Source organism: Zosterops lateralis (assembly GCF_965231275.1).
Source record: "Zosterops lateralis genome assembly, chromosome: Z".
Lineage (NCBI taxonomy): Eukaryota > Metazoa > Chordata > Aves > Passeriformes > Zosteropidae > Zosterops > Zosterops lateralis.
Genome location: NC_139800.1, coordinates 62,248,316 through 62,272,565, shown reverse-complemented (window position 1 = coordinate 62,272,565; position 24,250 = coordinate 62,248,316). Strand labels below are relative to the sequence as shown.

The 24,250-nt window shown below is 33.7% G+C and overlaps 1 protein-coding gene across 1 annotated transcript in view; it reads left to right on the top strand.

Annotated features, from left to right (window-relative positions):
- Positions 1-24,250, top strand: part of KIAA0825 — a 235,221-nt gene that overhangs the window by 36,418 nt on the left and 174,553 nt on the right. Inside the window, exons 2-4 of the mRNA XM_083884371.1 lie at positions 4,382-4,521; positions 13,823-13,991; positions 18,543-19,212. Coding sequence (XP_083740497.1) covers positions 4,391-4,521; positions 13,823-13,991; positions 18,543-19,212 — 970 coding nt within the window. The 5' untranslated portion in view covers positions 4,382-4,390. The remainder of the gene's footprint in view (positions 1-4,381; positions 4,522-13,822; positions 13,992-18,542; positions 19,213-24,250) is intronic.

Genomic DNA, 24,250 nt, shown 5'->3' with positions numbered 1-24,250 from the left:
ATCCGCAGTGAGGACTCTGTTTCTTTAGTTCTATTTTATTCCCATTCTCTTATTTGGTGAGTCTTACGGCAGAATTTCAAAGGAAAAGGTATTCAAAAGGGTTACAAATGAGTATTTAATTACAGATACTTAAAGATCTCTCTTTAAAAAATACAAAGGAAAATATTTAAATGTCTGGTGGACAATAATTAGGAATATAAAATTAACATTTAATTTTAAATGTTAATTAAGTTTTTCATATATGTTTATGACAACAGCAAATGTGGAAAGTCTGCAGGGGGAACACTGCAAGATGATTTTAGTAAAACTTTTTTCAAAGTTATTTGTGGCATTCAAAATATTTAGTAAATAAAACCATCATGAAGACTGATGTTTCTGTTTTGTTGGAGTTTTTTTGTATGCATTAAATGTCTTTTTTACTGGAACGGTATGGTATTCTTTTTGTAAATGTTGTGTATGTTTCAGCAAAGTGTGCAAAACGGGTGAAAGGCAATTTGGAAAATTTAAATAGAGATCTTCAATATATATGAGCAGAAACAAAAATGGGTCACGTTCTTTTATAGAGAGAATTTTTGATTTTCCTTTTCTTTTATGAATCTATTTTAAATTGTAAACAGTTTAAAGGATTTTTACCACAGGAAATTAGGTAAAAAGCTTTTTACCATGTCAGAGTAGAGTTCAAAAAATTACAGTTTTTAAACAGATTTCTTATGTATGCTCTATGTGGTTTTCAAAATAATTTTTAATATTCAGACTATTTAAATGTACAGAACAGTAGGAATTTGGCATTGAACAGTGGTGTCTCAGGCCACTGCCATCATTGTTGCTGCCTGCTGTGCCATTGCAGATGACATCTTCTGTGCTGTAAAGCGACTGGAAACAGTTATGCAACCAAGGCTAGATAAAGGAAATCATTGTTAAGCTCTCATTGAAAGCATAAGCTGAGTGATGAAAAATCTTGTCAATTCTCTCATCCCTTTTTAGTTTTTGTAAGGATGTTAGGGTAATAAAGAGATTTCTCCTGTAAGATAAGAAGCAATAGCAGAAAAAAGCTTCAATGATTTAGCTAATTCTCTATACCTTTAGTGCTCCAGTTTGACATATCCCTCAAATTATGGGTACATTGAGATCTGCATATTCAACAGATGTGCTCATAAAAAATTCTGTTCAACATTTAGCTAAATGCTGCTTTTACAAACTGTATGTCTGAGAACAAAGGCTTATTATAGTAAATATAAATATTACAAATTGATCTTAGAAATCCCATGGGATTTCACATGTATGTTTGTACTGGAAGGTTGTAACACTTGTCTTTAGTTTAATTGTTTAATCAGAATGAAGAAATACCCAATTGGAACTAAATATAATTTTTATAGATTTCTTCCATTTGGTTGACGTTAAAAAAGAAAACACACATACAAAAAGTGCTTTTCAATGGTAAACACTATGAATTTTAAAAGCAAGAAGTATCTGTTGTATTAACTTGAGTGTTGTGTAGTATTTTTTTAAAATAGGCCTAATGATTTTTGGTAAAAATAATTTCATAATTTACATTTATAAGAAGTGGGAAATTATTGCAGTGAGGTTAAATTTTGTTGATACCACAGGTCAAAATAAGAGACCTGAAAAATATTTCTTTTAAAGCTAAACTGTATATAGGTTAAGTTTCTTGACTAGCTACTGAAAAGATTGGCAGCTATGTTGTTTTAATGTTGATGAACAGTACTCTAATATGTTTTGAAAAGAACTAGGCCTACTAAGATAGGCACTTAGAGACTTGCAGCTGAAGCAGGTTCTCTAAGACCGTTTGTCTTAAAACATACAATAGTTCATCATAATAGTAAATTGAAATATGATGGAATGATACTTTTTATGCAGCTTAATAACAAGGGCTAAAATCATCTCCTTTACAGAAAAGAATAGGTTATTCGTGCTAAAATACTTTGACAGAATTTGGATTTTCAAAAAAGAGTTCTCTCCCATACTATTCCAAACAAGAATTTTAAGAATTGGATTTCTTTTTTTAAGAAAACAAACATTTTGCCATCAGAGGAGAGCTGTGCCACACTGGTTCTTTGAGAGCATCAAGGACTGTCTGCTCTTTGGAGCAACAGGAGCAGAGGGTGAAAACACAAATGGCAGGGGAGGGCCCTTGCTAGCTGGTGCCCATCCTGCTGCTCCCAAGGGAGGCAAGGAGGACAGGCAGCAAGTTGGTTGTATAGTTCTGCCTAAGAGTCCAGATCATCAGTTAGAGTCTTTTGGTGCACTGAGGGCCCTGGCTCTGGTTATCCTAAATAAGAGTAAAATTTTTTTCTCAATTGTGCTAATTTATCTCTTGATGTTCTTTTTTTTTTCTTCTGAAACATTTTTGGGTTTGGTTTTTCAGATGGAGAAATTAGTAATAGCCATCCAAAACAGTATTTAAAAATGGAATAATCAAATGTTGCTTTTCTTCCATAAACCAAGATTGAAAGGAATAATTGCTTTGTTTTGACAAGTGAACCAAAGAAGTATGACATAGAAGTCTTACAGGAATGCATGCATGAAAACTAGGCTGTCATGTTTACAAGGTGATTTTTTTCATTTGATGAATTTTTCAAACAGTCACTAGTCTGTAAACTATAGTGATATTTTTTCCAAGGAACACAAGCTTCTTTTGGCTGTCCTTTATGGAAAAGAGTTAGGATTAAATATAAATACACAATTTTGATTGTGCAGCTATTTTATGAAAACTCTAACTCATTCCAAACTGTTAGTATTTTTTCAGTAGATGTATATATATATCTATTATACAGTTCATTCTACACCAATCATTGATTGTTCTACAAGACAGTTGAATAAAAGATGGGTTTGAGTTATAGGTATTGAATGGAATTAAAATCACATTCTGGGTAAACCCTTTGTAAGAGAAAAGGGAGTGTGTGACTGAGTCTATTGTAAGTAGTATCATACTTGAAGAGCTGTATTTTCTGTATTCCTTTTATCTCAGTTCTGTAAAGTGCTGTTTATATGGTTTCTGCCTAACTTCTACTTTTAATTAATGTCTTTAATTGCAGTAACATCTGTTAAGTTTTATATTAAAAGACTGACATTTCCTTGATGCTTTAAGAGATGTATTTGGTTTACATCCAGGCTTTTTCACCAGCAAGTGATTGAGTTTCAGCTACATCCCAAAATGTTGCAAGTATTTGAATTATTTGCGAAGGGGTATTCTGTAGCTTCTGAGAATTTAAGAAAACACTTTATCCATGAAATATTTCATATTGGCGTGCTGTTAATTGAGATGTGCGAGATACTATGCTTTAGAGAACTTCCTTTTTTTTTTTTTTTTTTTTTTTTTTCTGGCATTGCTATGGAAGAGTAAACCCAGAAATGTGCATTTCTGCTACTTTTATGTCTACACTTATGGCCAAAGCCAATCATCTTGACCTTGCATCTTAAATCTCTGATGTTCTTTTAAAACATGTTTTTTGTAGACAGTTCACTCAGAAAAATTCAATCTATTTTTCTAGGAATGCCTCTAGATAATAACCAACACTATAGTTGTTTTGTAAAAGAATATTGCTTGCAGGAAAAAGAATGTATTTATTTTATTTTGTTGCCCAGACTGTGTGCTTCTGAATATTATGTTTGTTCCTCATGTTGTTGCTGCAATATAGATAGTATTAACTATGACATACTAAATAGTAGACATGATACATACTGGTTATTAAGAAGGTTCCAGTTTTTATGTAATATTTTTTCTTTAATTTTAGTAGTAAGTCAGCACTGATGATAAAATAAATTTCATTTTTTCTCCAAAAGAGGATGCAAAAAAAAATAGAAAACAGGAAAAAAAACTCCCTACTAATGCTTTATTTCTGATGTAAAGACACAAAGGTAGTGTATTAGTTTGAATAGGCTGGTGAATTTGACCTGTGTTTAGCAAAATGAGTGCAAACCAACATGAAGCTTGGTTTAGTCTGGATTTTTGTTTACATGTATTTGCAGTGATGTGCTGACTTTCCAGAAAGCAGTTACTCCTTGGACAGAAATTATAAGTATACAGAAAATAAGTTTATTGTGTAATATGTTTATTTTTAGTTTCCACTTGTAGTAGTGAGAATTTTCTTTCTAAGTCTTAAAAGAAAAAAAAGCTACCTCTGTGATTAAGGTAAAATAATTGATTTCTTTGAACTAAAGAAATGCAAGATGTTATGAAACTTACCTCAACATTTGCTTTCCCAGTTTCCCTCTGTAGCAGACTACGCAGAAGCACCATGATCTAATATTTGTATTATTATATAATCTAATATCTCCAAAGAACAAGATGTTGTATACTTTGGTACTTCTAGTCTGCATCTTTCCGTTATTTAACCATTTTGCTGTATTTGTTTTACAGATTCTAAAAATGGAATGGGGAGGAGAATATTCTTTTGATTCTTCCAATTTAGACTGTTTGTTAAATGTCCTCCCTGGAGAATTGGAATTTCAACAAATCCTTAGTGATCTTGATGGAAAAATAAAGAAGAACTCTTCCAGGTAAAGAGTATTTTATTTGTATCCAAAATACTAGTGAAAGTTGTTGCATTTGGAAAGAAATGTGGCTGAACTTACATTTATTTTCTAGTAGTAGGTTAAAATTCTGAGAAATATTTCAGCAGTAATTTTATTTTAACCACTCGAGTATTTAGCAATTTTTAATGCCATGTAATTATTGTGTTATAGTCTTTCTATGCTATTTTTAACTGTTGTATCATCCTTAAGTTTTGTTGCAGTAGGTGTGATAGTGAAGGAAGAAAATGTGAATTCCCATGACAGTTGTATTTTCTACTACCATGAGATAGAATTTCCTACTAATGAGATAAATTTTTATTGACTAAAAGAACTACAGAATTTGACAAAGAGCAAAATTTAAACCAACGTGTTCTTCAAGCATTTCTTATGGAAGTAGAAAAATGAATTAAGTTAAAAGATGTGTATTTTTTTCTTACATGATCATGGTTTCACTATTTCAGTTAAAACTCTTGTGCTGCAATTACACATTTTCCTACTACAATTTATAATGTATTTCTTTGTCCACTTCCTTGTAACTTACTGGTTTTCAAAAATCAGTGTTATAGAAGCAGTGGATTACTAAAAAAGTTTGGTGTTGATGCAGATTTTTTGCATGAATACAAAAGAGTCAGCTTAGGGTTCTGTGCCTTATTTGTAGCTTAACTCTTTAGTACCTTTGTAATACTTTCATCAGTGAAAGATGCTCTTTAGCAAATAAATTTTTTGTCCTTTTAAAAAGAGTAAGTGTACACTCAGAGCTATAACAAATGGTGGGCTTTTATATTAAGTTTTGAAAATGCTTACCTTTGGATAACAGTGCATCTTACAGAGAGTTGTATGATATCAAAGAATGTCCTTCATGACATCTCTTTTAAGATTGTATCATTTTAATGTAGCCCACATTTATCAGAGGTCTTTCCTCCCAAACAGCTTCTCAAAGGACGGAAATAAACCACTACCATATCTTGTTGAAAACTGACTTAGATAATTTCTCAATTATTGTCATATTGCTGATGCTGGGCTAAGAGGTTTGTTTTTGTTGGTTTTTTTTTTTGGGGGAGGGGGGGTTACTTTTATTACTTCTACCTCACGTTTTCATTAAAAAACTTAGTGTTTACTAAAGTACTTGCAATATTAATAATCTCATGGTAGCAGTATTAGTGAAGATTTGGTATATGTGCTGTTACGGACCACTGCATAATACAATTTCATGAGTGAAATGTAGATACTTAGAGATTAGTTGATGTCACAACATAGTTAATTACTCAGGTAATTAAGTTTTGAGTGTCTATGGTCTTGTGTATCTGGAAAAAAACACATCAGCGTTTTTAGCATAACTGTTGTCACCTCCTCAGCTACCAAATAAAAGTGATTTTGTTGTCATTCTGCAGAGATGTCCTGAGAGTTAGGAAGATTATTCTCAAAGTGAACCTTTAGAATGAATGCTTCACTACTGTTTTTTGTTTAATGTGTGAAAAATGTATGCTGCTTGTTGAGAAAACATCTGACTATGGGAAGGAAAGCCAGCTGTTCATTCTTTTAAGTGGTACTTTATAGCCACTTAACATTATATGTTACATTTTACGTTAATATCATCACAGTGGAAATGTTTGTATGTCTTGAAGGAGGCTGATTGTCACTGTCTTACCTATCTAGTCTTACAAAGTAGAAGTACCTTTCAGTATAAGTTCTGTAAGGTCCAAATGATATTTTATTAAAGGAGAGCTGGAGACTGGATTAGGATACACAGAAATGCAAGTCAGGAGGAGTTTTGTATTTCTGCTGAATCGGCACTTAAGCTAGCTGTAACCTTATTTTGACAAGGAAAAACAGGAAGTAGCTCTGTAGTTACCGGGTGCCATTTTGCTCCTGAAGTATGTCAGTTTCAGAAATTGAGAGAGTTTAAAATAAGATGGACAGCAGCTGATGTGACTTTTAAATTAAAAAGAGTCCTTTTATTGCTAATATATTAGAGGTAGCGTAGAATGAAAATTTCAAGTTGCAAGTTACTTACATTGATCTTTGTAAGTGGTATGATAAGAGCAGCTCTATGTGATACAGTGATACAATTGAAATACAATCCATTTTTCATCAGGTAGATTTATGCTTTTATTAGACCACAGAGAATGAACATAATAGTATACATCATATATATATATTTAAAAATAAAATATTGTGTAAAAAATTATGAGGCAAGAGTGTATAAATCATTTGATTGCTCGTTTATTGCCTTCTAACTGAATAGGTTTTATAAAATTGTGTGACATGACAAATCAGATATGGTTTTCAGCTGTTGAATTACCTTCAGTATTTTTGTACTGTACCAATTCTATTTGGAGCTATAGCAACAACAAAACAGGCCATCTGTGTGCAATTGTTTTATATGCAAATTTTAATGTTGTAAGTGGTTCATTCATTCACTATTATGTAACAGAACTCTTATTACACTAGAATGTCAAGTTTATTTTTACATCAGTTCATAGAAGTAGGTGAATATGAACTCTCAAAATTATTGTCATTGCTGGCCGGTTTTGGGTACAGGGGTAGTCTCAAGGTTATTCTCCAGTGTGAAGTTGTATTCATCGGGTTGGTCTTTCTTCTTTATTCTTTCCTTTCACATTTATTTGACTTTTACTGCTTATCATACCTGAGTATTTGGATTATTTTTCCTAATTGATGGTTTAGAGAATTACTAACATTTCATTTATGAACAATCCACAGAACTAAACTTGCAGCCTGTATTTAATTCTTCTAAGCAGGAAATATAGTACAGAGCTTGAAACCAAGCCTATAGTTCATAACTTGAAGTGATTGCTAAACTAGAGGTCTCCTCAGCAGTTGATTTTTATTTGTGTATTCAATTTTTTCTTCAGTGAGTGATACCTTTTAGTTCTGATAAAGCAACAAGGTTTTATGAGACTGTAGGACAGTTGGAAATATTCTAGGTCTTTATCAACAGAACAGTTGCTTAGAATTCAACACAATTATTCAGTAATAATTGCTTCTCCACAGCACCCGGGAAACTATAAGTTTGTGAGGCTTTTCAACAAATGCCAAATTTGACTTCAAGCTAATGAACTTTGTGTTGGTTTAATACAGCCTGGTTGTTTTTTTGGTGGGGGGAGAGCCACAGGGGTGGTTTCTGTGAGAAGCTACTAGAAGCTTCTACAATGTCCGACAGGGCCAATCTTTGATGGCTCTGAAGATGAACATGCTGCCGGTCCAATTAAAGAAGCTGCTAATGCCTTTGTGATGAGACATTTAAGAAGAAAATCAACACAGGAGCAGTTTTTTTCTCAGGAGTGGCAAGGTGCCTCTGCTGGGACCATCTCAGTGCTGCACACGCAGCCACGTGGCCGCCACCATCTCGGCACAGCCCACGGTGAGCTTTGCCTGCCTGGCTGCCCCTCACTGGCCATGATGCAGGTGGAAGGGCAGGGGCAGCAACAGCAGCTTCTCCTCCCCGGTGCCCTGCATGAAGAGAGGCCTTAAATGGTGCTGGCGTCGTGGCGGCTGCACTGCCTGTGTGGTGGCAGCTGGGCACGTGGAAACATGGCAAGCAATTCCCCCACACAGAATCTAGAGAAAATCAACTTCTCAGCACTGTAGAAGTCTTTGAACTGGAATTTGTTGGCCATGCTACTTAAGAGCAGCAGGCTTTTTTCTTCCTCAGGAAGAAATGAGGACATGTGGAAAAAGACAACATGGCAGAAGCAAGGTCAGTGAAAAGAAAGAAGGTGAGGAGGTGCTCCAAGCATTGGAGCCAAGATTAAGCTGTAGGGAGGCAAAATATCTCCCTGTAATCCATGAAGTTAATGGTGGGGGGGGGGGATGCAGAGATCTAGTCACAGCCTGTGGGAAAAGTGCTCATGCCAGAGCAGATGGATGCTGAAATGAGCTGTAATCCAGTGGGAGACCTGAACAGAGGGAGAGGGCTCTTGTTTACAGAGATAGAGAAAAGAGGGCCCTTGTTCCAAACTAGAGCAGCTTATCCTTGAAGGACTACACCTCATGAATTAGTGGCTCACACTTGGCAGTTTTGGGAAAACTGTTTTGCCGGTGGGCGGTACTCAGGTTATAGCAGGTTGGGTAAGACTGCTACTCATGAAATTGGAACCATGCTGGAGAAGTTCATGGAGAACTGTCTCTCATGGGAAGGGCCCCATGGCACAGCAGAAGAGAGACTCCTCTCCCTAAGCACACTGCAGAAAAATTTCAAGTGATGAGTTGATGAAACACCCCAACGCCTGTCTCTCTGCATTGTTGGTTGGAAGGAGAGAGGGGCTGGGGGAGAAAAGGTGTTTTAAAGGCTTATTTGACTCCTCATTATTCTCTTCTGACTCTGTTGATAATAAGTTTACTTTATACCTTTAAGTTTGAGCCTATTTTGCCCTTAGAATGTTTTCTCCCAATCCTTATCTCAACTCAAGAGCCCTTTGCTCTTGTTTTCGTGCGTGCGTAGTGTGTTAACCAGTGTCAAACCACGACAAACTTCAACCTGACCTAATTAACAGCAGTTTAGTTATAAGGATTTTGAAGAGGGTTTGTTTTGAAGGTTTGCAATGAGGTCAATACTAGTAAGTGCTTATAGCATTGCATCTTTCCCCATCACTATTTAATTTAATACAAATTATGATAATTTTTTAAGAACTAACAAGATTTTTATCTTGTGAATTGTAGATCCAGAAAGTATCTTAGTAAGGATATTAGTATGACATGGTCCAGCTGTTGATCATAACTTTGCTGATTTGCCAAGAAATGCTTACCAAAATCAAAACTTTATGACAAAGGGATGGAGTATATTAAGTCAATCTCATTCTATTTTCCTTTATCAGAACTGGCATGTCCAAGGGCTTATGTGTTTTTAAACTGAGATGTGCTGCAGGAGTTATCTTTCTGTTTTATTTTGAAGAAAATCTTGGTTTGTTCTGCTCTGGAATTTCCAAGAAGCAGCTTTGGCTCACATTCTTGTTGGTCAAGAGATTTATCAAAATCTTGGCACCTCCAACCAAAATTTCAAGAGTGGTTGAGCATTTGTGAGAATTTCAAAATGAGAGCTAATTATAGAGGAAAAAAATTATGATTTTATCAGTTTTACTTGGACCTAATATTTATCACAGCTTTCAAAAACAATTTGACTCTTTTGCATGAATGTAACTGGCTTTTTGTACAAATGTATTACTTCAGTGTTTTACCTGAGAATTTGATGCCTGTAAAGATATTAGAGCAATGTTATTAAAATCTTTGTCAGAATAGTAATTGTCCAATAACTTCACTGGACCAATTGTTAGGAATAAGTAAATAAACTGAGAAAGAAATGTAATTTTTTTTCCTGTGCAGACTGTGTTGTCTTGGTGCATAATCACTGAGTCTGGGTTAGTTGTTCCATATCTACTTGCTAGCTGGGCAACACAGTTGCTCAGAAATTGGCTGTTTTATTGACACATGATTTCTTTACTCAAATATTCAGCAATTATCACTGTATCAGTACCTTAGGTAGTTGATTAGCTGTCACCTACATCTACAGAAGCTGTAATCATATCTTTGACTGTCCGGTGAAGTATCCCATTTCATTTCAAATGAGCATATATAGGATGATAAGGGTTTTGAACCCTAATTTGTCACTGTCGTATTTTGGTCAATGGAGTTGAAGAACTCATGTTCTACTGCCTGTCTTCTGAAATAACTTACCAAAACAGAGCTTACATCTTGTGATTAAAATATCACAAGCTTTTCAAACAAGAGTGGAAATTAAAGGTGGGTGGGCAGTGGCTGGGTTAGAACTGACTATTCTTAAATGGTTAACCTGCTGAGTTAACTTTCTCTTGCTAAAGTGTAGAAAAGTCATCACCATTCTATTTCTTCTGGTTTCAATGACACAATGTTACTTTACAGTTAGAGTGGATATGTTTCGTAAGTAGCTAAATTTAAACAAGAGCTTTGCAGTACTTTTCAAAGTCCTTTAACCAGGTGCTGTGTCTTTGGTTTACATCTTAGGCTTTAATATCAAGAGTAAGTTTAACAATGAAAATGTCTGTATGAATTATACTGCTAAAAGTATTTCTCCAAATTTTTTTACTATTCACAGTAGGTCATCTCATACACAGATTTCCAAATGATATGACTTTTTCTTTTACAAATGCCCTATACCTCTAGCAGTCAAGCTTTTTAATGAGTAATAACAGTAGTTTTATAACACTGCTTACATCTTCAACAGCAGTGAAAACAATTATTTCATTTATTTTAAAACAGTCTGTTCTGAATAAAAGACATGTAAACTGATTCTAAAGCTGTATTTCCATGAATATGAGGATCTTAAGAATAAGGAACATGAGGTTAAAAGATAATATCACTTTATAGCTTAGCAGTTTAATTTAACCAATATCATTGTCATTTTATGGTTGCTCCCTATGCTAGATGAAATAAATTGAAATGTGCTTGTGAGAAATTGAAAGGAGTTAGGAGATCATACTTCAGCTTGCTCATAGTAATCTTAGGCAATGGAAAATGATATATGGAGACAACAACCCTTATTCTGACATCATACTTTTCAAAATAATGTTATATGACATTGTATGATAGTGCTTACACTGTCCATTCCATTCCAGTACTTTTTTAACTGTTTGTCCATTGATGAAGCCACTTAAAAGCATTCACTCCAGATGATTAGGTTATTTGTAGAAACTATCATTAACTTAATAAATAAGAGCACAAAAGGGTTCTTACATTGAGATTGTCTCTCTGCAGTGCAGGTACTTACTAAATGTTTCTCCAGAAAAGCATTCCAATGTGGACACAGATAATATAACACAACTTTGCTTTGGTTTGTTAAAGAACTGCAAACACTCTACTGTAAGAAGGAGAAGGTATTTCAGTCAAATCACTTTCACTTGCATAATGGTATGCTAGTAGTACTAGCCACAAAAAAAGTATGTGCCCACAAAGGCTCAAGGTACTACTTGTGTGGGACTGAAGATTTGTTTCTTGTAGAATCAGTCAATGTAAAAAAGTCCAAACCATAGAGGCATAACTGTCAGGTTTCTTTGCTACAGAGAAAGGTTTAGTTTTTTTTTCTTTGCAATTTTACATTCCACTCCTTTCTTAGCAGCTTGGTGACTGTTGTTTTTTTTTTTTTTTTTCTGTTTGTGTCTAAATAGCTCCATAGATTCCAAAGAAAAAAGGTTGAGTCATCTGTGGACAAAATATTTTTTGAGGGCTGTTAAATTTGTGCACCCACAGTATATATATAATGTCAGTTGACATAATCTGGATTAATGCCTCAGTATGTTCAGAAAAGGAGCTAATTTGCTTCTCTTAAGTAAAAAAAAATACATTTGCAATTAATGAAAAAATATTATTGGGAAAAAAGGAATTTAGCACTTTATATGGCTTTTAAAAAATTATACATTTAAGAATAAAATTAATTAAAAACATTAAGTGTGTTTTTCACATCAAAATTATATTTTTATTTGCAGTTTCTGAAACTTTAGCAAATTTCTTTTCTAAACCAAGAAATCAAACTCTCATTCCACCTACACTGATATGAAATTATGATTTTTTTGTTACCAGCCTAAGTGGTCAGTGGCGAGAATAATTTTAATCATATTTAGCAGAAGTCTTTTACTCAAAATGCTTGCTTTCTAAACTCAGATAATATATGTTGTTGTTGGTTGTTTTTTTTTAAGGTAACCAAATTCGTAAATATTTCATTCATATAATTAATGTAAAGGAGTAAGTAACTATAATTAACCATATTCTTGTATTACTGAGTGTTAACAAAATTCTTACTAAGATGCAGCAGTGGCTGTGAAACCTGTTTACCTACTGTATTCTGTATGCTGTAACAGGATGAAAAGATATTTATTCAATCAAAAACAGTTTTAGTCCTAATTAAATGTTTATTTTGGGAGGATAAAAGGATTAAATAAAATGAACATAGTTATCATGATTTATAGTTGTAGGGGAGGTAGAGAGCAGGGGAGTGGCACTGAAATCTATCCATTTGATCCCGTTATCAGTATTGGGTCCAATTACCAAAATGTCTGATCTTGAGAAGGCTGTAGCTTATTCATAGCTTGGAGTTTATTACCTTGCTCACAGATTCATATGTCAAAGATAAGTGTAAAAAATTCACTCATAATAGTAGTAGATTGGCACAGACTTAGCAATAGTAGTGTATTTTTATCTTGCACAATGCTGTAATCTATTTGGGTGTGTTTGAGATACATCAGGACACCACAATAAGAGCCTTCTATAGTGTCCCAGAAGCCAAGGTGTATAAAAAAGGCATTTACTTTCATAGTCCTGAGAACAGGTTTCACAAGCTGAAAAGATACTTGCCAAACTTTTTTCAAGTTTAGAGCTGGAATTCATGGCTGGGCTATTAAACCTAGCTTTGCCTAGATCTGAATTTTATTTTTCTAACTGAAACTGTATAAAATATTAAACATTGTTTTGAAAAAAGAAGTAGAAATGAGATACCAAAATGGTATTTTTGTAGGAAAATAAATAGAGTTAGATTGTTTTGGATTTGTTTTCTTTTCTTTTCTTTTCACCTAAGTGTCTACACAAATAGAAATAAAACAATTCTGGATTTTCAATTGTTCTAGTGATCTTTGCAACTGAAATCACTGTCATAACCTAACGATACATCTGGTTTTGTAAAAAGAGTTATGATTCTAGATGAATGTCAAGGAGTGGATCAGCTCCTTGAAAACAAAGTCTGTTTTCTTTCAAATATTATAGTGACGAAACAAGACAGAAAAGATCTGCTTTCTCAGGACAACTGGCTCCAAAATTCTTTTGAACATTTTCTGATGCCAATGGGCCTTTAAGAAGTTATTAATATATGTTATGTTTTATAAAACAACTGCTGATTGCTAAAGGAACCAGATGATGCATTCACCTTTGAATACAGTAGTTTATAGTCTCTGCTTTAGCTAATTAAGCAGCAAGGACCAGATATTAGGTTGGAATGTCATATTCATTAACCATTTTATTAAAAGGAATAAGATTGTTTGAAAGTGAAGCCATACGTACTCTTGCTGAGGATGGTACAGTCTGGCCCGAAGGGAGGTTTTTTAGCTCTAGCTCAACAGTGCTTAATTGTTAACTCTGCACATTCAGGTCTTATTTTGTGAAGGTAGCATAATCCATGAATAAGAAGGACTAGTGTTACCTTAATTTCAAGTAGTTTTTCTTTTTAAAATATAGAGTATATAAAATACTTTTGTCTCCAAATAATGAAGAAAAATCCTGTGATTTTTCTTTTTTTTCTTTTTTTCAGCATAGAAAAGTGTCTTAAGGACTTGCAATCAGATGTAAATGAAATAGGTACTGATGAAGTACTACAAAGCACAACCGACTGCATTCAGTGGCTAAATAACTGCAATTTTAGTTCTCTCAGACCTTCTTCTACAGACCATGGAGAGCTGCTGGAGTTCCTAAAAACCCTGGTAAAAATTTTTATTAAAGACTTTAATGTTGGAAAGTTGGATTGAAGGTGGGAAAGTGGTGGGTGAGTTTAATTAGTTTTCTCATTTCACTCTTTACTGTTGTGAAGGTAGTTCATAAATTCATGTCTCCAGCAGGGTATTATGTTTCCTTTTGATCATGCCTTAAATAGACAAACTTGGAACAAAATATTTTCACAGAGGCTACCATATGTTCACCACTGCTTGGCTTGTTTTGTAAAACACCATGGTAAAAGAAACATTGGAAGTTACTGTCTGCACTGAGGCTGTTAGTGTTTACTGCATGTTCTTCACCTGTATCAGTATCAATTTAACTAATCTAATATATGTTATTGTCCTTTATACATTATTTAAGCATAAACTTCCTGCCTGCTGTGTGGCCAGAGGGGTAGGTGGTAGATGCCCTATCCCTGGAAATGTTCAAGTTCAGAGCCAAGCTGTACTGGGCTCTGAGCAGCCTTATCTGGTTGAAGATGTTCCTGCTTCTTGTAGGAGGATTGTACTAAATGAGCTTTAAAAAAGTCTCTTCCAATCCAAATGATTCTATGATTCTACACTTCCCAATGAGAAATGTGGGAGCTGCATTCTTAATTCTACCAAGTTATACAACTAGCTGCAATCAGAAATCAAATTTCACCTCAATGAAAAGTACCATAATTTTAGAGAGTATTTTTATCCAAAATTTTTATTAAAGGTTTACATTTGAGTGTGTTTGTGGAAATGGAATTGAATTGGTGAGATAAGTGAAGGTTGATCCCTCAGTAAATGATGGTCTTCAAGTTTATATATAAACTATATATGTGTGCATTTGATAGGATACATGCATGTGAGGTCAAAACAAATAAAACAAATGAACAGTATCCAGTGATTATTCTTTGTCACTTTCGTGTCATGGTTTAGCTGTAGACCATGAACAACTTCAGGCTAAGATTAGCTGTAATGGAAGAGGAAAACTATAGAGAAGTGGAGTGTTTTCTCTGGCTAGAGCATAAAATCAGCTCTTGTTTTTTTTAACTCTTAAAACTCTTGTTGCTTTTTCAGTCACCATTGATTCCAGTGGACATTGGCCTGTGTCAAATGAGGAAGTAACTTTTAAAGACACCAGGTCTTTAATGTTTGCGTGGTGAAGAGTGATTTTGTTCTCTTCTGACAAAGATGATCAGTATGAATGTTGCTATTAATAATCATCCCGTTCAAGGGTATCAGAGACTGCTACATGTCGTACTTGATCTGGCTGAAATTAGAGAATCCCAGAAAAAGCTACTGTGAAGTTCTTGCTTTCAGGAGTCTTTTGTTATTCCTCTTAGTCCACTTAGATCGTTACCGAATTCCCTCAGAAGGTGGCATGGCACTGATGACTTATTTGTGTCCATTCTCTGCTTGCTTCCTGCTCCAAGGTCTATTCATGCCTGAACACCAGATGGCGGCATTTGTTTGGAAAACACTAAAATGTCCCCATTTTATACAAAACGTGCTTTCTAGCTCTCCAGCTTCCCAGGAGCTTACTAACTGCATGGCAGCCTTGCTGTGAGCTGTAGTATCCAGTTAAGCCTTGAGAACAGCTCTGTGGCAGGCTGCTAAACAGACAGCAAAGTGAGAAGCCTGAAAGTCTCAATTCTGCGCAGTTTATCATGAAAACATTTTTGGAGCTCAGCAACTTTCACATCACTATTTCCACATTTATAGCTTCTTAGATAATCCAGCTTGTTGTGTAGATGGGATTACAGATGAAAAGTGTATCTGTACCGTCTGTCTGTATCTCTAGTACTGACCGTATTACAGTCTGTCTGTAAGAAGTTATATTCACAGTAGATAATCTTCAGTTCCATAAACGGGTCTGCAGTAAACTATTTTCAGTAATATTCAGTATTTATGAGATTATTATGAGCTGACCTTTCTTAAATTTATATCTCTATCCAATGAACTAATTTGATAACTTCTTCTTGCATGCTTTTAATTAAGAAAATAGAATTCATATTCCGTAAGAGGAACTCTCTTTCTGCTTCAGGACAATACCCTATTCGTTGTTGTCCTTTATTATGTGTGTTTATTTTGTAAGGAATTTTGTTTAACTTTTAAGCTGCTGAGACAATTGAAAAAGAGTAGAAAGTTCTTTTTGGGCTTTGCCTGGGGTGCTTTATTTAGGTTTATTGATATTATCGTGCATTTGTAAATTCTTATGAAAATATCGAGAATTTCTTCATGAACCTAAAAATATTATACGTGAAATTTTGTCATTCTGTGTACTGTCTTGTAACTCAGTATTTAAAAAGTTTAATATATGCAGTAACACATTGTCATTAAATTCCTGCTAAAATAATGGCAGATTCTTTTTTTAACCAAGCCTTCATATTACTCTACTTGTTTATTGATATGGTAGGTCGTTGTCCATACTAGGCAGTGGTCCAGTTGGTAAACTGCAACTGGTTTTCTGTATGTTATTGTTGTCATTAACTTTTTGTGCTCAAAAAGGAACTTTTTATCATTTTCCAAAACCTTTTGAAATTTGGATCTTTTTCTCTTGAATAGTGTTAGCATCACCTTTTCCTATTTTTATAGATTATTGCTAACCTTATTTTATAGGTTAATTTTTAAATTAAAAAGCCTATATCAATATAGGCAATGTGTGAAAACACTTGATGACACTTTTCACTTTTCACTTCAGGTATTCTTTCTGAGAATCACTAAGTCTAAAATGACATCGGCAAGCTCCTATTTATAATGCTGTAGTTTAATAAAAGAAAATCAGATCAGTATTATGTATATCTGTTGATATATGTGATTTAAGATCTGAACCCGTTGCAGATATTTCTGTTACATGCACATGCTTTTGTAGGATGATATTCAACTGATAAGTTCCTTTATTGTTCTGTCTTCCATATCTTTTTTTCTTGTAAGTAAGATGAATTAATAAGAATTATTTTGAAATAAAGATCTAAACCGGAAGAAAAGTAGGTAGTCTGTTATTTTTAAGACTTTCTTCATAAGAGGCAATCATGCTCCCAGTCTGTTATTCAGAATTAGGCACTGTAGTAAAAGTGGTTTATTTTGTTGGGTTTTTTAAAAATTTTTTGTCAAGAAACTCTGGTCAGAGTAGAGGGCAACAGAAAAGTAAAACCTCTAAGGTATGTAACACATTAGAAACATCCAGAACAAAGATTAGGAGTTTAAATAGAATTTAAAATTTTTTGTGATTCTAAAGCATAATTATCTATTGATAAAAGCTAGCTACAGGGGAAACATTTAATATTTGGCATTCAGAAGTGGTAATTTGCAATACCAGACTCAAACTTGAATAATTTACCTCTCTTTCAAAATGGGAACAGATATAAAACAAATAATATCTTCAAATACTGTAAGTTAAATAAATCAGCAATGTTGAAGGTGGAAGGTAACAATGGTCTTTTTACCAGACTTGCTTTATAGGATGGAGTATGACTTGGAGACTGTTCTGGTTTCAAGTGTCTAGTATGGGGCTATGTTTTGGATTTGTGCTGAACACAGAATTGATAATATAGTGAGCAAGTGGCTTCCTGGGGTTTGTTTGCTGGCTGGGTTGAAACTATGATAGAAACACAGATAAAGGACATGACTGGAATGAACCCTCCTGAGGTGGTTTGCCACAATGCTTTTCTCTGTTGGAGAGAAGCAATGGGAGGTGAAGGAGCAAGTGAGAGGGCTTCTAGATTCTCATCCACTTAAGGCTTTCCTACTGAAAATAAGAAAATCAAGAATAGCACCAATTCCACTAAATTTTCTTGTACTGAGCCGTGACAAGAGGAGCTGCCATTTGCTGCATGACCTCTTGAAGCTGAAGCAGCTCTAAGGTCAGAGATCCTGGCCTTGGACTGAGAAAGAGCTCTTCAGACTTAAATGAGGAAGGAACAGCAGCCATGTGGTGTCACTTGTTTTGTTAATCAACTGCCTTCTCCAACCCATACAGCATAGATGTATGTGGAGGTCACTAATATATCATCTGCATAATTGGTTTGATGGGACACACCGCTTCTTATTCTTCTCTCCTGTGTGATCTAAGGCACTTTAATATTTAACAAGTTTTCAATTTTTGCTCTTTAGGGAGTCCTGGGACTTTTTTATCCTTAGAATGGTCTTTTTGATGATTGCCTGCTGAGCCATAAAAAGTGACCATTTCATAAATTCTTTGCTTGATTTTATGAGAAAAACCTGTCATCTGTGTAAATATTTGGTAATTTTTTCATACAGTTTTCTTTAAAAGATGCTGTGACAACAAAATGGTGCTGTTTCCTTTGAACTGTGGTCTAGAATTGATTGAGAAAAGAGATTGGGGGTATAAAAAAGATGAGAAGATAAATGTGAGTTGTTGGCAGGGGTAGACAAGAAAATTAATTCGCATATAAATCCTGTTTTCCACGGGTTTTATGATTTCTGTTGCTTACATTATCTTATTTGCTGTTAAGATAATCACAGTTTTTACTCTAGTATGAAGCTGTTCATTTAATGAACTGGAATTAACAAAAAATTCTAAAATATTGTCTGATTTACCTTTGTTAGCAAAGCTTGCTGAAGAATGAGAAAAATCAAGAAGAAATGGTACTTCACTTCCTTCTGGATCTCTCTAGTCAATGTGGTGTCTCATTTCCCTGTACTGCAAGTGGGACGTCTTTTGAGTTAACATCTTCCCTTCATACCATTCAGGATGATTCAGCTGTGGATGTGAAATCTCTTTGGGATGATGTGAGATTGCATCTTCGACAATTTTTAGTAAATAGACTGCAAAGTCAAGAAGAAACAAACACTAATGCTTTGCAACAACAAATGGAGTTTAAAACTCAGTGTGTACAGCACCTTTTGTTTCTTTATCCTAAATCAGAAGTCTTAATGAAGTATCAAAATATGCAGAATAAACTGGTTAGTGATCTTCTACAGAACTGTATTTTGTCTAGTTGTGGTGAAACAAATTTTGATAAGGTGGTTAATGGTTACCAAAGTTCCATACCCAAATTGTGCACAATGATCAAAGAAGATTTGTATATATTAAGTGGAACTATTGGTCCATCTTCATCATTAAAGTTTATTAATGAAACTTACCTGGATACCATCACTGAAGAAATGACAGTTCTTCTTGAAAGACTTTGTGAGCTGCAGTTCAAAGAAAATGCTCTACACATAGTTAAAGCAAACAAGATTTCAAAGAAGCATAGAGGAACAGTTCATGCTGTGGGTTAGTAGTCTTATTTTATGTTCTTTGTAGTTAGATATTATTTTAATTATGCTACTTTTTTAATTGATTATTTTCTGTGAAGAGAAAGAATTAGTAATTACAGCATTATGTTTTAAACATATTATTGCAGTTGAATTCTAGACTATGTCAGAGTTTTGGTGCAAAAGTAAGAGAGTAACTCATGTAATTTAGCAAAATCCTATTATAATCCATTGGATAACATTGTCATGTCGTAGTAATTTATTTCAGCCTGTTTTATTTAAGCTGCTGAAATGTGTACTAGAATAAGAACTATTTAATCCCGATTTAAATAAACACAAACTCTTTAGTCTTCTACTCCTCCATTTTTTTTCTATTTTTTTTGTCAGACATTTAAAGGAGGTTATAGGAAATGTGTCCATGAAGGAGATACTGATTCACACATCAGACCTGTCCCAAAAGATTACTATGCAGATTCTAATTCTCAAACTAAGAAACAAACAAAAAAACCAATTACACTTTCTAGTCTTGTGTAAGTACAGTAAGTTAGAGTTAATACCACCTGGTCATTTTTCCTTGTTTCAAGAAACGTCAAGTGGGAAAGTAATCTGTTATTGATGTACTATCTTCTGTATTTTCTTTTTTGCAGTTTTAAAGTCTGACATGCTAATTTCCAAAGGGAAGAAACAGTGTTTTGGAAAAAATAATACAGAACAGAAATTTCTATAACATAATTGCACAATTGTATGTAATTTTTCAATGCAGTGTTTTGAGAACTGTGCAGAAGCTGTTTGTTTAAAGCATAGCTTTCCATAAAGTGATTTGCAGACAGAAAATACTCAAAGTTTAAAATCACGTGAAAAATACAGAAGATATTTGAATTGTGCAGCACAGAGAAAGAATGAGTGAGGTGATGATTTGTCGGGTCTATACAGAAGAAAATTACACACTTCTGAGTTTTGAAGTCAGCATATGTGTTAGTGTAAGTCAACTAAAAATTCCAGTGGAAGAAATGCAAAGATAATTTTTCAACAGAAACTGAAATATGGAGTACTGGAACATGCGAAAGACAAAAAAAAAAAAAAAAAAAAGGCATGCAGACAAATAAGTTGAAAGGATGAGAAGTTCAGTGTATATACTAGTGAGATGCAGTGTTGGTGGAAAACAATGAAAAGAAGTAGTGTCAGAGTACTGTTGAGATAAGAAATAACAAGTAATATGGTTTTGAATTACATAGTGAGATGCGAGTCAGTGAAAGGATTTACTGACAAAAAAAAAAATTACCTGTAGTGAACAGAAGTTTGTAACTTAGTTTTTCTTTCAGTTTCAAAACAGCTTACAAAGATGGGAAAGTTCAGTTATCTCCATTTTACATCTAAAACATGGAGTTTAAAGTGATCACAAATATGTCTCTCTGAAAAATTGTACTTTAACTCTCTATTACAAGATGGAAGAAAACAGTCATTCAATCTTTTAATACAATACTTCGTCTGCTTACATTTTTTTTGTTGCAGCATGTGACTTTGCATGTTTTTGTGCCAGTACATCTATCAGTACAGCTTTCCAGTGCAGATTTCTTTTGTATAGTCAAAAGGCAAAGAAAGGTGAAAACAAACAAAGTAAACCTTAGGACTTGCTTGCAACTTTAAAATATTTTCTGCAAATAATTAGAATATATTTTCTCTATTTCATAAATACTGGACTGTATTTTAATTTTTATTGAAAATTCATTAAACGTCAGATTTCAGATCCAGTAGCTGTCTCCTTAGCACCCATAAAATGTGTTTAGAATTTCTGTTCATGAATGTAATTTAATTGTCAGGATTACTTTCTTCAGAGGGGCTGTCATAGTCATGTCTTCATGTTATTTTACATCAAGGAAGTTAGTATGGGAAGTAGGTATTGATTTGCCTACTGATTTTCTATTATTCCTGCTAGTTTTCTGCAGAAAACTGCTCTTACAGATTTCAAGCAGGGAAACCATAAGGCACCAGTACTGAAATCAGAAATCAGAATGCTAAAACAAAATATGAGGTGAGAGTTGTGAAGTTTTGAGTGTGATTCCATTTTTTTTTTCATTTTCTGGACATGTCATAGCCTATTATTTGGTATTATTCATCAACTCAAGCAAAAATTATCCTTGTATCATTACTAAAACAGTTATTACTGTGTAATTTATTTGTATATGAGCTTGTATGTGAAGAGTCTTTTTTGGAAAGAGGTTTCTTTCCTATAAATGTATGAATATACTAAATTTGTACCACACTAAGCTATATAAAGACTTTTTTTTGCTTTAGAATTAAAAAGTCCACAAGGTAGTTCACAGTGAAATAACTATTTGGGAAATATTTTAAGAGGTTTGTAATGGTGGACAAGTTCTTAATGTCAAGTGACATTTTCTGCTTAATAAACTCTTAAATTCTGGTACTTTGTTGGTCTCCCACAAATTAGAGAGGAAATTTATTTTTATATAAGTTAGTTGAAAGACAGCCTTAATAGGTTACCTCGGCAATGATAGCCAGTCATTGCAAAAGAACCTTTTGCATAAATATGGAGGGAAGAACAGAAAGAGAAAGTTTTTTTCTTAGCTGAAAGACAGATATGTTTCTTATTTTTTGATGTATGTTGCCTCTGTCCTCTGGGAGCCCTCAAACCAGCACATTTCAGAATATCAAAATAATTTAATCTAGGGCATTCAGTTGGGACTGTTATCCTAGAGGTGATAGAAGGGTTTGTGTTTGCTTAGTCCATCCTCAGAGTAATGTGGTTTTTAGTTGATCTTTGTTGTGGGTTTTTTTCCTAAGAACTGCTGTAATTGGTCTCACTTTACAGCATAGGTAAAAAAATAACAGAAAATGTTAAAGCAGTGCCAGAACGTCAGAAAACTTTCTATAGACAATCTATTCCTCTATTTTCGTGAAAATAGAGGTAGTCTGTAACAAGCTTAAACAGAGTTATCTTGAAAATATTCCTTATATAATAATCTATTTGTGAAGTAAGGAGTTAACTTTTTTTTTCATTCTGTACTAAAGAAGTTATTTGTGAAGTACTATAACGAGATGGTTATCATTTATCAGTACCTAGGAAGTGCATGGCTTGACAGAGAAGCTGTCAAAATGGCACGTGGAAAGAGTCAAGTTTTTGGAACTCAGTGTCTTCAGTTGCCAGCTGTAGTGGAGGCAGGTGGTTTTATGTTACAACTTGATCCTCTTACCTGTTAGATCTATGCCTTTAATTACCTTTAACAGTGCAGGATTCAGCCAATAGTACTTGGGCTGTTATTGTAGGAGGTTTTTATATAACATGAATTATAATTTCTCTATGTACTTCCAGAACATAATCAGTGTTCCCAACTTGCTAGAATAATATGCAAGGAATGTTTCCCAGTCCACTACCTCAAGTTTTTTTGGTTATTAATGGGATTTTGTTGTTTCAGACTTTCTATCATATTAATCATTTGCATCTTTCAAATGTTTATGTAATGTGGTATTTAAAAGTATATGAAAAAAACCTGTTGACAATACTTAGCATGGAAAGAATCACAGCTGGTTTTTTATCTCTTAGAATTTTTTGCTTCAATTTCCAAGGTGGCATTTCTCAGAAATTATTTGCTGTAAGTCTGTGTATTATAATTTTACCTTCTGAAACTTTTTTGTGTTTCTTTGTTTACAAAAATGTTAAATGAGTTTAATCAGGCATGACTAACCTATATTAATTTGTCATCTGTCAGATGAAGAAACAGCTACTCTTGCAAGTGATAAGACATCTGCCAAAGAAACTAAAACCCCATGGAATTAGGAACAGTTTATGTATTAGTGGAAGGTTTTCTGTGGCTTTATTTATATAGCTTTTGTATATAAACAGAGTATAAATACTTATATAGACTAATTAATTTTTTAATTTCCTGTGGTTAAAATAAATCAGAGGTCAGAGCTTTAAGTTTTATTTTGTCTAACATATTCAAATTGATTAGCTTAATAATTTTAAATGTCATGAACTTTCCAGAGACCCTTAAACATTTAAAATTGTAACTGAATTCTGTTTTTAAAATCTGAGGCAATAAATATTGTGTTCCTAAATAGCAGTAGTTCATTATTTTTAAGAAAAATATTATTGCAAAGTGGAGGCAAACTAAAGTGATGCAGATTTGATTAAGCACATTTTTAGCTAGAAAACAATTGAAATACTTTCAGAGATATATTTTAATATTAATATATTACAGTTTTACCCTGGTATATATTGTTTAAGTTAGATGAGCAGCAAGCTTCCTTTCTCTTTTCTTTCTCGAGAATATAACCAACGTCCATTCTATTATAAAGATGTATTCAAATTGTGATTTAAATTATTATATTTTAAATCTATTGTCTTTAAATGTTAGTGAGTTTCTACAGAATATCTTGTCTGTGAAGCACCTAAAATGAACATGGCATGTAGCTAGTCTTGAGTGGAAGGACTCAGTACCATTTATAGGAGCTGCATTTGTGCAGTGGAGTTGGGAGCAAGAAGAGAAACAGGCTATGCAATAACTTATTGAAGAGAAGACACCTTTAGGATTAAAGTACTTGGTAAGAAAAATCTATTTTGAGCTCACTTATTCTTACATATTCCCAGCAATTTGCTGAAGAGCTAACTTGAGATATGGATTTTGCACATTTAACTTAAGTTTGATTTCTCTACTATGTTTGTGTGCATATGGTTTTATTCCCCCTAGTTTATAATTTCCTCTTTTTGAAATTAAAACTTTAATTTCAGACTTTCTTTTATCCTTCTGTATAATTTACTTCACTTGGTTTGTGATCTCAATAGCCACCATTATGGCTTACAACCAATCTTCTATGATTTTTGTCTTTTCTATCAAAAATATACATAAAATAGTATTAATACTTGCTGGTTTAGTGACTACATGATTAAAAATACCCCAACTATTCACATCTGGGAAGAATTTTAGCTCAATAACTTTAGTGTAATTCATCTCCCATTTATATCTGGAAATTAAAGAGTTCCAAACTTGGATTAATGTAATTAACATTTATATCTTTGCAACTTCTTTTATATTTCT